Raw genomic sequence first — 13,483 nt, forward strand, 5'->3', positions numbered from 1 at the left:
TATGAATCCATGTTTTCTCTAATGATTCCATGAATGTGTTTAACATAAATGTTTTGTATTAGCAAACAAAACATGTATTATTATCAAAAAAAATTCTGGAAAAATCTCTTAATGGCATCCAAACTGACCTGATATCATTTTAGTTTTAAGCTTTCCTATTGAACTGACTTCTGACTAGGCTACTTTAATCATGGAGTGCAGTGAGAGAGAATAAATAAAAGATGATGAGCTAAGAGGAGATGGAAGAATAAGAGGGGAAGGAGAATAAATAAAAGAACAAGTTGCACTGCGTATTCAACTTGACGACATCGGTAGTGGCTTCTCGGCTATTGAGTCTACCATCGCTTTCAAGTTCATAGGATGGGCTGCTGAAATATCATGTTTGGTGGAAATAGCAGCTGTCAAGTTTTACTCATACACCCTTTTCTCCCTCTCTTTCCAACACCATGCTTCATTCAGCTACCGCTACCTCTGGTTCCATGACATGGTCACCACATCCACGTGAACTCTTTGGTTCGAGTTGGTTTGGTCGTTATGTGGAAAAACAGATCGTTGATGAGTTTTTGTAAGGTAAAAAATCCATGGATAAAGAGGAAGAGCGGTGGAAAAGAAAATAGACTGAGAAATTTTTTTTGGGAAAAAGATTTCAAAGAGACTGAGGAGTTTGGGAACTTTTTTGGTGAGGTAGAACTTCCACTATGAGTCTGAGAGAAAGTGGAGGTTAGGTCTTGGAAAAAGAAGATAAAGAGAAGAAGTAGAAACAGAGCGGAGGAAGAAGAAGAAGAATAAAAGGAAGTAATGGAGGACGTTCGATGAATAATAATCTATGGGTCTAACTGGTGACCATTTCGGGAATAGTAGGAACAAAAAGGAAAAGAATTGATGGGAATAAAATTATGGGAATGATGAGGAACGGTTATTCCATATCAAATTTAGTGAGGAATAAATTTGTTCTTTAATTCTCTACAATAAAAGGAATGAGAAGGAATGAAAAGGAATGACTATTCCTAATGAATGGTAAAATTTGTTAGGAACATTAAGGAATGCATTATTCCTCTTAATTCCTTGGTCACCAGTTAGACCCTATGAGTATGAGTGGCCGTGCAAACAAAATATCAAGATTTTGTATTAATGTATCAAGAGGTACATTCGTGGGATTTGTATTTTTATTGAGAATGGTAAAAATTAAATATTGAGATGCGTGTGTAAATATTTGTCTTTTGTAGGAGATCAAAATATGTAAGTGTCAAGGTTGTGAGGGATATAGGTTGAAAACGAAGGGTGAAAATGCAAAGGAGGAAGATTATAAAATTTTAAAAGTTGGAGGAACTGGAGACTATTTTTTTTTTTTTTGAAGACAACTGGAGAGTATTGTTTTTTTTTTTTTTGAAAAAGAACTGGAGAGTATTGTTGTATGAACAATGCTCAATACATGAAAAGATAGTCAAAAGCCTATAAGCAATCCAAAAACTACACAACTCTATAAACTATTTATGTGTTTTAGATTTTAATTTAACCTCTTTCCACTGAGTAATTTTGATTTTAATTTATACAACAAACAATCTACATAATATTTTAAAAAGTTCTATTGTAAATTTTATAAATAATATAAAGGTAATTATGTATTTATAATAAATATGTAGTATTTAAATTAGTATTTAATTTACAAAAAATAGTCAGAAAGTCTGGAGCACTACACATTTTAGCAAAATTAATTAAATAAAAGACCACATTATTATGTCTTTTTCTCTCAACATTTTATGTTCTTAATGACCTAAATAAAATATTAATCAACATTTGTTTAAATTTATTAAATCTTGAGTATTTTATATTATATAACAAAAATAAATTTAGCATTACTTAAATTTCATCAAATAACATCGATAACCCAAACTTACAAAGAACAAAAAAATTGAAAATAAAAACTTGCTAACGCTACTTTCACGTGTCTATGATTTTATAGTTACAAAATATAATATTTAATTCATTTAATAATTTATAAAACAAAACTATTTGAAAATGATAATATATATTATTATCATATATTATCACATGGGTGATATTGATATTGATCACAGGGACCTGATCACATGGATGATTACAACATATCTATATTATTAAAAGAGAAGTACCCATATAAAATACCCCTTAGTTTTCACTTTTATTTACAATGGTATGCCACTGACATTAAATAATATTTCTTATTTTAATGATGTCTTTTCCACTTCAATTAATGTGTTTTCCAAATTAAATTTAAATTAAATACACTTCATTAACTTCTCCATTAAATCAATGTCAAATTCAAAAAAAATACATTTTTATTAGACAAACGATTCTGGAAATTATAATATCAACTCTTCATTTAAAAAATTTGAACGAAAAAGTATTAGCATATTTGAACCGAAACTAGATAATATCCAAACGGATTTACCATTTTGATATCTAGAGAACCATAACCAAACTTCATCCGAACGAAATATTTCGGATATTCAAATGTATTTAAATCATATTTATATACTTCAATATGTTAGCTATTTTTCGAATTAATATCCAAGATATAAGCTATTTTAAGTTGGTTAAAATATTTGAAATATAAAAAATAATCAAAAGTAAACATTTTAAAGTAGATAAACAATAATCAAAACTCCAAAAATATTTAAAATATATATTTATTCTTCATCCAAATATTCAAGTTAAACCTATTTTAATTTTTAATTTAGGTACTTTGGCTTACATTACTCAAATTTACATGTTATATTATTTTTATTTTTAGATTTAGGGAAATTTAAAGATATATAAATTTTGAAAATTCAAAAATAGTTTAAACGGGTTATCAAACCCGCAAAGATCTGAATCAAACCGGAACCAAAGTTTATAAATACCTGAATATAGGTAGAATCTTTAAATTCAAAAAACTCAAATCCGAATAGATTTTAACCGAATTCGAGTGGATACCCAAATACCCATCCCTAACTTAGTCAATATAAAACGATTAAATATTATAAATATATTATTTAGTACTCCCTCTGTTTTTTAAAGATGTATGTTTTAGGAATTTTTTTTGTTTCAAAAAGATGTATTTTTCATATTTTCAATGTAATTTTTGTCAACTAATTATGAATAATTGTGAATCTCAAAAACATTAATTGCATTTCTTGAAATTTTATTGGTTTAGAAATATAGAAAATATAAAATAACAAAAAACTATGCACTAATAAGTAAATTTTAATATGTTTTATTAAAAAGTGTGAAAATCTCAAAACATGTATTATTTAAAAACAGAGGGAGTATAAAAAAAAATTAAAACTGAAAATTAATACCCGTGCGGTCGCACGGGTCAAGATCTAGTTATTATTAAGAACAACATCAATTTTGCATTGTTATATCTATAATAACACTACTAAAAGGAGAATATGAAGCTCCCTTAGAGTGTCTATCTCATTTAATTAAATTAGCCAGTAGCATTGGAGGTATGTCGCCACGTCACGTCAGATATGAGTTTGTGTAAATGGGCTTCGTGATTTTACAGAAGCCTTTTTGACCATTCCTATTTTTTCGAAGCCCAGAACCGTTTCCTATCGTCTTCTCTTCTTCAGACCCTAATCTCGCGATATCAACTGCGAGACCTTTCCTCTTCCTTATATTCGTTCATCCTCCTTCTCACGATCAATCAATCCTCTCCCGACACCTTATTACTCTTTAATCATGGATTTAATGGTGAATCATTACCGTCTCCGGCGATCTTAACTCCAAGCAACCAAACGGAAACGACGGAGCCGAGGCGATTAAACATAGTGGCAAATCCGGTGCTTCGTGAGCCGAGCCGATGAAACGTACCGGCGATTCAGGTGGCTCCTCTGCCGTACCGATCAACCGTTCCTCCGCCGTCCCGATCAAACGTTCCTCTGCAATGGCTATGATATCCTCGATGAACATTGCATATTCCGCGTCGTCCCGGTAATGCTTCTGATCGAGTTCAATTGAAACCATAACTGCTGTTAATTATTGCAATTAATCATAGCTCCCCACTACATCCTATTCAATTCATTCTCAACGTGTACTAAGATGTTGTATATATAGTAGACCCACGAAGAGTTGTTTCAGATAAATTGTTATTGCCTTCTTTTCGTAGCTTACTATCTCTCTAACAATGACTAATACGCAGTTTCTTTTCACTGAGTTGAAGGAGAGGGTGTCGGAGGCACATGGTTTCAAGAAGGTAGATGAGCCGATGGGTGTCAATATGGTTTTGGTCGAGGAGAAGGTATTTCGTATCCAATTAGATATAATGCCATTGCCAGACCTGAATGATCCAACTAATTTTGCAGATTTCCTGGAACTTCTGGTCAGAACATCCAGGACCCTGACAAGCATTCAGAGGTTGAGAGCAAGCTGCATAGGCAAAATATACATTTGGAACAAAGTTCCAGTTTGGAGTCTATTGGTTTGATTTATTTCCGTGCAGGTTGTTATTCCTTCACCGACAGAGACCCTTCCCTAATTTAGACTTGCCCTCATGACTACTTCGTTCGGAATCAAGAAAAATATGACAACCGTTTGGTAAAAGCAATGTTTTGAAAACCGGACCGGACACCGATTCGGTGAAGTTACTGGTTGACTGGTTACACCGGTTTAACCGGTCGAATCGGGTTTTTTATTTATATAAAAATGTATATGATTATATATTTATACTATATAAACTTTACTTCTACATATAATACTTTCTCTATTCTTTTTTTATTAACTCAAAATAAACAACAAACATAAATCTGATTACTATGTAAACTAAAAATTAAAAAAAAAAACAAATGATTTACAGCTAAAATAATCATATTTATTTATTTTTACAACTAACATTTCAAATTTTAAGAATATGGTAAAATAAAAATAATATATAAGAGTCAAAAATATATTTTTCACATTTTTTCTTAGAAAAATAAAAAATCAATTAAATAGTGATAGTTGAACACTAATTATAAAATATTAAATTTTAGCTAGTAATAATTAAAAACACTTAACTATATGTTAATTTTTAAGAACCGGGTTTTAAAATTAAACCGGGTCACCGGTTTTACCGGGTTTCAGCCGGTTTTACTGGTTTTTATCAAATCCGGGTTTTAAACCGAACCGGACTCGGCTTCTTCAGCGAGTCACGGTCGGACCGGTCAGACCGGCCGGTCCGATCCGGTTTTCAAAACACTGGGTAAAAGGTACAATTTTCTTGCATAGAGATACATTATATAAGCACATAGTAGGTCCCTTTTTTATTTCTTGGGTCAACAGTATTAAATTTGCTGGGTAATATATTAATGTTGCAGGGTCAGAAGGTCAGCTGGTCAAGTTGAAATTTGAGTTGCTGTTGCAGCGAGTTGAAATTTGAGCAGACATCATCCTCATTGGAACCCCATTTTTCTTTTATAACTCAAGGTCACCGATTGTTTTTTTTTGGCAGGTGAACCTAAGAAATCGAAAGTGTCACATTCGTAGCTTTAACTTTCAGTTATAAAGTTAATCACAACACTAAGTTGCTACCTTTGGTACACTCCCCAAATCCTACAGAACAGATGTATGTATTTTCTTAAGAAATACGAGAAATACTTTTTCAAATCTTTTGAAGGTATGTATTTTCTTAAGAAATATGAGAAATACTTTTTCAAATTTTTTGAAGTGTCATTGTATTATTTTCTTGACAAACTAATACATTAATTTTAATAGTATTTACAAAGAAAATGTTACAATATAGTTTTTAGTCAAAAGAAAAACATAGATTTTTTTTTGATAAAGGGTTTCATAAAACATGGATGAAAAAACATAAATACGTCCAAAGCTTAACTCGAGACGCTTGAAAGAGTTTTTTTCATGTTAACTCTTACGTTATATATTTATTGTTTTAATAGTATATAGGTGTCGCATTTGTATTAGTAATCACAGAGATTAATCCAGCTAAAGAAAAACATACAATATAATTTATTAACTAGAATATGTATTGTTCTAATTAAAAAAAAATGTGTGTATCTATATGTATGTTCATATATTTATGTGCGTACTTTACCCGACTGATTTTGGTTGTGTGTAGAATCAGAATATTGTTAAACTTTATAATTTGCTAAATATTTTAATAACATAAAATATATTGTTCAAAAACCAAAGAAAAACTTTAAATAAATTTTAAATAATATATAATTACTTATGGATACAAAAACATTTCCATGTAAAATTAGTTTTTTTCTTGACTCATCCAGAAGCAATTAGTTAAACTGACCAAAATTATATTTTCACCATTTTTTCATCGTAAACCATTAAACATCGAACATTTTCCGCGCGTAACGCGTACATCGCATCTAGTAAATATTAAAAACTCCATGCAAAGCGCAGATAATCCTTAATGTGTAAAAAAATAAATCTTCCTTTACTTCTTGACATCTCTTTAATTTCATTTCCAGTAGACACAAATTTAATATTCTCCATATTTTACAAGAATAATTATCTTTATACTTATTGTTATATAAAATATCACTTTAAATTGTAATAAAGATTTATATATATATATATATATATTTTAAAAATAATATTAATTATAAAATGATCTTATAAATACTTTTATCTACTTAAGTACATAGATTAAGACGGTGCACACAAAAAAAAACACTAATTTTATTTTTTGTAACATGACACTAACTTTTTTGTTGTAAAAAAATACATTAATTAAGACACATGAGGGGTAACTTGTTGCTCAGCTTTGGTTAAATTATTGTCCGAATAAAGACCTCATCCAATGTCCCACACACACGTTTGAATTGATTTGTTTTTTGTTTTTCTCAGCGAAAATGATTTCTGGAAATACCTTCTGCTAATCTCTTTCAAATCTGGACGACGATTGTGTTTAGTGGCTTTAGTTACTAACCTATGCCACTTCTTCTTCACTCATCTCTGTTATCTCTTCATCTTCATTTTCCAGTTTTATCGCTTTTCATTTTAATATCTTTCTTTCTTTCTTTCTTTCTTGGGTTTCTCCAATTTTGTCGGAACTTGATGCTTTCGAGATGCCCATCTCTTGAAACCGCGAAATTTCTCGTCTTTCCCGTAATTTACCTGGTGGAATTCACAAATTGATTGGGGCAAAAATTAGGGTTAGAGCTTCTTACGATTCCAAAACGATGAGTCACCGGCGTGAATCCAGCGGAGATGTAGTCCACGTGATACCCACAAACAACCCTCCCCCGGAGAATTGGTTCCCGAATCTCGGCGACACCTCCGTCTGGGCCACGGAAGATGACTACAACCGCGGCTGGGCGGTGAATCCCGATAACTCCTCCTCCGGCGGCGACAATGGTCCTCCGAACAAGAAAACGCGAGGCTCTCCGTCGTCCTCCTCCTCCTCCGCCGCCGCAGCCGCAGCAGCAGCGGCGAGCAACCGTACCAAAGCGATCGGGAAAATGTTCTTCAAGACGAAGCTGTGCTGCAAGTTCCGAGCCGGGACGTGTCCGTACGTTACTAACTGCAACTTCGCTCACACCGTGGAGGAGCTCCGTCGTCCGCCGCCGAACTGGCAGGAGATCGTGGCGGCTGCTCACGAGGAGGAGAGATCGGGTTCGGGGACTCCTACTCCTACTACTACTACTACTACTACTACTGCGGTTGAGCCGAGGGAAGAGTATCAGATCCCGTCTTTGGTGTCGTCGACGGCGGAGGAGGGTGGGAGATCTTTTAAAGGAAGACATTGTAAGAAGTTCTACACTGAAGAAGGGTGTCCTTATGGAGAGAGCTGCACGTTTCTGCACGATGAGGCTTCGAGGAATAGAGAAAGCGTTGCGATTAGTTTAGGCCCTGGCGGTTACGGTGGTGGTGGTGGTGCTGGTGGTAATAGCAACGTAGTGGTGCTTGGTGGTGGTGGTGGTGGTGGTGGTGGAAGTGGGATTGATATTTTGAAGCCTTCTAATTGGAAGACAAGGATTTGCAATAAATGGGAGATTACTGGGTATTGTCCGTTTGGTGCTAAGTGTCATTTTGCTCATGGAGCTGCAGGTAAAAAGTTACCGTCTTTTTCGTCTGATTTGTTTGATGAACAAAGTGGTCTCTTTGTTGTTGGTCAAGCTCTAAGCTAAGAGCTATGATCAGATCTCATCTGCTGAGTTTATCGGTTATGTATCTTACGAAACTGCTTTCTTTTGTGGGCGAGAGGGGTTTGATTAGCTTTTTGTTAGTTAATAGCTTACTATAATAATAGTAAGTAGAAGTTCAAATCAAAGGTGGTTTGATGAATGGACTAGTGAGAATGGATTATAAGGGCGATAGGAGGCTAACGAATAAATAGGAAAGCTAGAAAGATGCTATAAAAATTGCGCAAAGCGTACGAGTTATATTTGTGTGTCACTTGTATCAGTTGAGCTCGTTGCATGACTCTTGAACAGCATCATTAATTGGTTCTGACAGTGGATTGAAACATGGCTGAGTTATAAATTGCTTCAAAGTTGAAATCTTGAAACTTTTGATGGCTAATACTTTACCTTTTATAGTATATAATTTCTTATAAGTCTGAGTCTTTATGACCTTAGGTATTTCAGAAGTCGTGTAGCCTTTAAAGAATTTAGTGTTTATTATGATTGGCAGAGTTGCATAGATTTGGTGGAGGGCTAGTAGAAGGAGAAGGCAAAGACGGAGGAGTATCGTCCAATCCAGATATAAAGCAAACCGGACCAAACCCGAAAGGACATTCAGACACAACGACGACACTTTTATCTCCGGGAGTCGTTTCCCATCATGCAGACGCTAGTTACCACAGTGGAGTGGCATTGCAAAGAGCGTCTAGTGCGGTGACGCAGAAGCCTGGGATCAGAACTCATCAGAAATGGAAAGGACCAGCGAAAATCAGTCGGATATATGGTGACTGGATTGACGATGTTGAATGAGAAAGGTGTCTCCTTTTTTTTCTTCTCCAGATCAGATCGGCTAGATAACTGGTACCGAATATTACAGTCTCTTTTCCTCGCTTTTCTAAAGAAAAAAAAAAATGAAAGTTGGGGTTTTAGCTTTTTCCGACTTTAAACTTTGGTGATGATGGTACAGTTTGTTTGTAGAGTTTGTGTAATCTTTGTAATGCTTGTATCTCCCTTTGTTGTTGTTGTTGTTGTAGCTTTATGACTTTTATGAAGTTGAAATGTCATCATGTATGTTTGTATCCTTCCATTTTTGCAATTCTACCATGTATTACTACTTCCAGTAGCAACCGAGGCAAAGCTTTTCTTATGTGGAGTTTTTTTTTTTAAACACTAAAAAAAAACTTAACATATGAAAATTCTGATTGGTTAAATTTTCTATTTTAAAGATCTATTTCAGAATGGATATTTCATACAATTTAAAAATTCTAAGAAACTGTAAAAAAATGTAAATTTTTTTTAAATAACTTCACTAATTTACAAATATTTACATTTTCAGATGAACAGCATTCGTATTTAACCAAACTTTAAAAAATTATATATATATATTAATAGTTTGACTAATTTACAAAGATAAAAGTCATAATGAGCAAAATAATACTCAAATGAACCAATTTAAAAGTTTTAATCTTCTACAGATATATAATTAAAAAATACAAAAGGAGAAAATTTAACTCAGTCACAAATTTATATACTCCCTCTGTACCATTTTAAGTGATGTTTAAAATTTTTACACAAAAATTAAGAAAATACAAATTTCTATACAGTTTATCTTAGTTACATAAAATTGCATTAAATAAAATCAGTCTAACCAATAAGAAAAATATGTAGTATTTTGTAATTGGTTGCAAATTTTAATTGACATTACATTTTATCTTTTTTTTACGGCAACATTAAATTTTATCTAGAAATGTGAGAATCTCATTTATTATGAAATAAAGAGTACTGAGTTTGTATTTTACCAAATTTCTTTGAATTTCTATTCAAGTTATAAATTAAAAAATTTTATTTATTGGCCCTAAATAAAACCTACCTTTTCTCACCAAAGACTCGCTCAAAAGCTCTGAGACGCACACCTTACCTTTTTTTTGAGCAACTACGCACACCTTACCTTTCTCCTCGTTTCACTCTTCCCCAATGATATTACCCTTTCCACACGCAACCTCAAAACAAACCCTTTTTCTTATTCCTCAAGCAATCTTGGAAACCAGTCACAGTATTTTCCCATCACACCACGGTCTTCAAAATGTCTATATCCACGACCGAAGCAAATAATTTCACACCAGTCCACACCCTTGTATCCACGCCGGTCACCATAGTTTTGACCGGTGGTCTTATCGTCATCGTTCTCACCGGTTTCTTCTCCTTCTTCTACTGTGGATCGTTTCTCCAAAAACTCTTAACCACTTGGAACCACCATCGAAACCGTAACCGTCCCAGTAACCTCGTAGAACCTTCTACTCCACCTGAAAACACCGGACTCAACTCCAAGATCATCCAATCTTTCCCTGAGTTTCCTTACTCGGTGAAAGATCGTGGGATGGACCAATGTTCCATTTGTCTACTAGACTTTATGGATGATGATACCATGAGGCTCATTTCGACTTGTAACCACTTCTTTCACACGATCTGCATTGATCTTTGGTTTGAATCACACAAGACCTGCCCCGTTTGCCGACGTGAACTTGATGTAGACCAGCTAGAAAAGCCACCCAATAATGTTCCTGAAATCGACGTGGTCAGATCTGAAAGCCATGAGGAGCCTTTGTCCTCCCGCGATACGTTGACAATCATCGTCCACGAGGAGCATCCTACGGCTACTGCCATTGGTAGTTTAGATCAAACAGACGAAATCGAAAGCTACGAAAGAAGAATGAAAGAATCGAATTTGCGGTTTTGGAGGTCACATTCTACTGGACATTCTATTGTTGTTAAGACCGAAAACGACCAAGAAGCAGCAGAAGAAGGAGAAAAAGAAGAGTTTAAGATACATATTGAGATATCTGGAGAATGTCAATTTGAAGATCACAAGAGGACATTACCAAACAGGAATATGTATTGCGTTAGGGGAACTTACTCAGTTGGATAAAGCCCAAGAATCTGAACTTGCTTAGGCTAATATTAATATATTATCATCTAAACTTTAGCTGGTTTAAACGTCCAAATTTTGTAATATTTTTATACCATAGGTTATACAATTTGAAGATGTTGAAGATTGTAGTAATGTGTAATTGAATACAAACAAGATATGTTTTTGATAGAAACTCATTGTTGCGGTTTTGTTTTCATATACCGAACGTGGAAGTCCAATTCCGGTTACATAGGGTTGCCAATTTGACTAAAAATATATACCAGGACAAATATAAGATTAATGTAAAGTAGAGGGAGAGAAATAAAAAAATATTTATTTACAAGTTGACGCCTCGAAGATTTGCCATTTGTTAAAAAAAAATCGAAGGGGGAAAAAACAGGGAGATATGGCGACGGGATCGGAGAACGCAAGAGGAGGAGGTGATAAAACGGCGAAGGCAGTAGTCGCCGATCAGATATCGCAGGCTGTTAATTCTACTGCTAACCTTCTCCATCTCATGCGTCAATCTTCTTCTGCTCAGGTTCACTCTTGAAACCCGTAGGCCTTAACGCGTGCACCAATGTAGATCGTGTGATTGGATCGAACCATTGAGCCAAATCTGCATTGTTCATGTCGAACTTTAATAGCTAGCTTTTGCCTTTTGAGTATAATTTTGCTCTAAGTATTGCCTTGTGCAGGCCCAGTTGGCAAAGCTCCCAAAGAATCTTTTGGCCAAAGCTTCTTTAACTAAGGCCACTGGACAAGTATGTATCTTCTGTTCGAGCATATATAGTTAGTTACTGGTTTCTTATTTATTATTATCTTTTTCTCTTCAAGGCCTTGGCGCAGCTTCCTCAAGTGATTTCATCCTTGGATGCCCATATAGAAAGCGGCTTGAACAGGTTTGAGTTATTACCTATTTTTGAAGTACCATAATCAATTATTGAGGAATGTAATAAGAGATTGTTCCCTTCTAATCCAAGTTTCATTTCTTAACACAGTGGAGTTCATTTAAACACAGTAACCCAATTACTTGAAAACATGGAAAGCACGCAGCTTCGTGCTCTTCGACAATCTAACTTATCCCCTGTCGTGGTATAAACTCAATCTCTTATTTTTGCAATAATGAATTTCTTCATTCTGTTACTTTTTGTTTTATTATTAGCAAAGCGATCTGAGATTATCATATAATATGTTTTGTTGTTTTTCCTCATTAGGACAACAATCAATCTCCAGAGTAGCGTTGAACATTTCAGATAACTGTTTCCTCAGTAGTACATATGTTCTTCTCCATTAAACTTTTTCATAAGGTACAGTTTCTCTATCCAATATTTCTATCCTTCTGGTCCCAAATTTTGACTTTGGTGACTGCAAATTTATCCCAACTTGATGGCCTTAACGTGTAGAAACAAGGCTTTGCGCAATCTCTATGTTGTTTTAGAACAAGTCTTTTGCAAGTTGAAACCTTTTTGATTTAGAAGTAGAATCACGTCTTCACCTTTTTGATTAAGTGACTTGTTCTTTCAAAGATGTGCACTTTTCTGTGTTGCAATGGCCAGTATTGATGATGTGAACCAGTCTACTTGTATAGCGGGCCAAAAGGAACCCACAACCGAGTAGTCTTCTGTCGAATCCCAAAGTGGCATGAAAACTGCTTAGAAACAAGTGGCATTAAAGAATCAGACAAGCAATGAGATTATTTAGAATTTGTGTTTGGATTCTTCTTGCTAGTCGACACGTCCTCCTGTACAGCCCGCTCTGCACACTCAACTATAGCTTATATTATTACCCGAATGGCCGTCGAACTAAAATATATAGCTAAACAAAAATAAGAGGAATTTCTTCAATAAAAGTTGTACCTACTTTCACCATACATATTTCTAATCTAAAAGTGATCTATAATTTTGATAAAAAAAAGAGTGATCTTTAAGAAGCTTTACCATTTAATCAAACGAAAAATATTTTAAAGTTGATCAAACTAGCTATATCCTTGTAGAGTTACGAGAAACCATATCTTTGTACTTGTAGCATGTTGAGAAAAAGAATAGAAAATAAGTAAGATATAATAGAATCTTGGATATATATACTAATACACATATATAAGAAGATGTCAAAGTTTAATAGCATTTATAATTAATTCAAAACAAAAATTTCCAAAATTATCAGGCAAATTATGAGATCAAACAACATAAACTCGGTTAGATTACTCTTGAAAGTATTTAGAAAAAGAAATAGTAAAATCTCCAAGTTGTTAGATATAATAGAATCTTTTGATTGTATCAGATTTATAACGTGTATGAAATTTTATTATATTAAATTGAGTAATACTTTTTGTATATATCTACAATAGATATTATCGTATGTACGAATACACACATATAGTATAACCTCTATAAATTAATAATCTATAAATTAAATTTCTATAAATTAATATAGTTTCATAGTTTTAAATTTTTTGGTTCAATTAGTATTTCGA

The 13,483-nt window shown here is 33.7% G+C and overlaps 3 protein-coding genes across 4 annotated transcripts; all 3 read left to right on the top strand.

The window, feature by feature from the left end:
• The first annotated feature begins 6,657 nt into the window (after window positions 1-6,657).
• On the top strand, window positions 6,658-9,180 carry LOC108808870 (zinc finger CCCH domain-containing protein 12). The gene is made up of 2 exons (XM_018580995.2): window positions 6,658-8,025; window positions 8,611-9,180. Exons 1-2 carry the CDS (start codon window positions 7,158-7,160, stop codon window positions 8,907-8,909), a joined length of 1,167 nt encoding a protein of 388 aa, XP_018436497.1. The 5' UTR covers window positions 6,658-7,157; the 3' UTR covers window positions 8,910-9,180.
• Window positions 9,181-10,041: 861 nt separating this feature from the next.
• On the top strand, window positions 10,042-11,025 carry LOC108846342 (RING-H2 finger protein ATL81). Its single transcript, XM_018619576.2, has one exon. The coding sequence runs from the start codon at window positions 10,183-10,185 to the stop codon at window positions 11,023-11,025; it is 843 nt and encodes a 280-aa protein (XP_018475078.2). The 5' UTR covers window positions 10,042-10,182.
• A 342-nt stretch (window positions 11,026-11,367) lies between these two features.
• LOC108853290 (tobamovirus multiplication protein 2B) lies at window positions 11,368-12,816 on the top strand. Of its 2 annotated transcripts, XR_001949710.2 has the most exons (6): window positions 11,368-11,548; window positions 11,706-11,771; window positions 11,845-11,909; window positions 12,009-12,102; window positions 12,225-12,317; window positions 12,567-12,816. XR_001949710.2 is itself a non-coding variant. In XM_018626720.2 (5 exons), exons 1-5 carry the CDS (start codon window positions 11,414-11,416, stop codon window positions 12,246-12,248), a joined length of 384 nt encoding a protein of 127 aa, XP_018482222.1. In that variant the 5' UTR covers window positions 11,369-11,413; the 3' UTR covers window positions 12,249-12,340. The 2 variants fall into 2 exon arrangements, 1 of the variants encoding a protein (XP_018482222.1); XM_018626720.2 differs by lacking the exon at window positions 12,567-12,816 and having other exon boundaries at window positions 11,369-11,548; window positions 12,225-12,340.
• Window positions 12,817-13,483: the final 667 nt, after the last annotated feature.

This window comes from Raphanus sativus, chromosome 1 (genome assembly GCF_000801105.2).
Source record: "Raphanus sativus cultivar WK10039 chromosome 1, ASM80110v3, whole genome shotgun sequence".
In the NCBI taxonomy this organism is placed as follows: domain Eukaryota; kingdom Viridiplantae; phylum Streptophyta; class Magnoliopsida; order Brassicales; family Brassicaceae; genus Raphanus; species Raphanus sativus.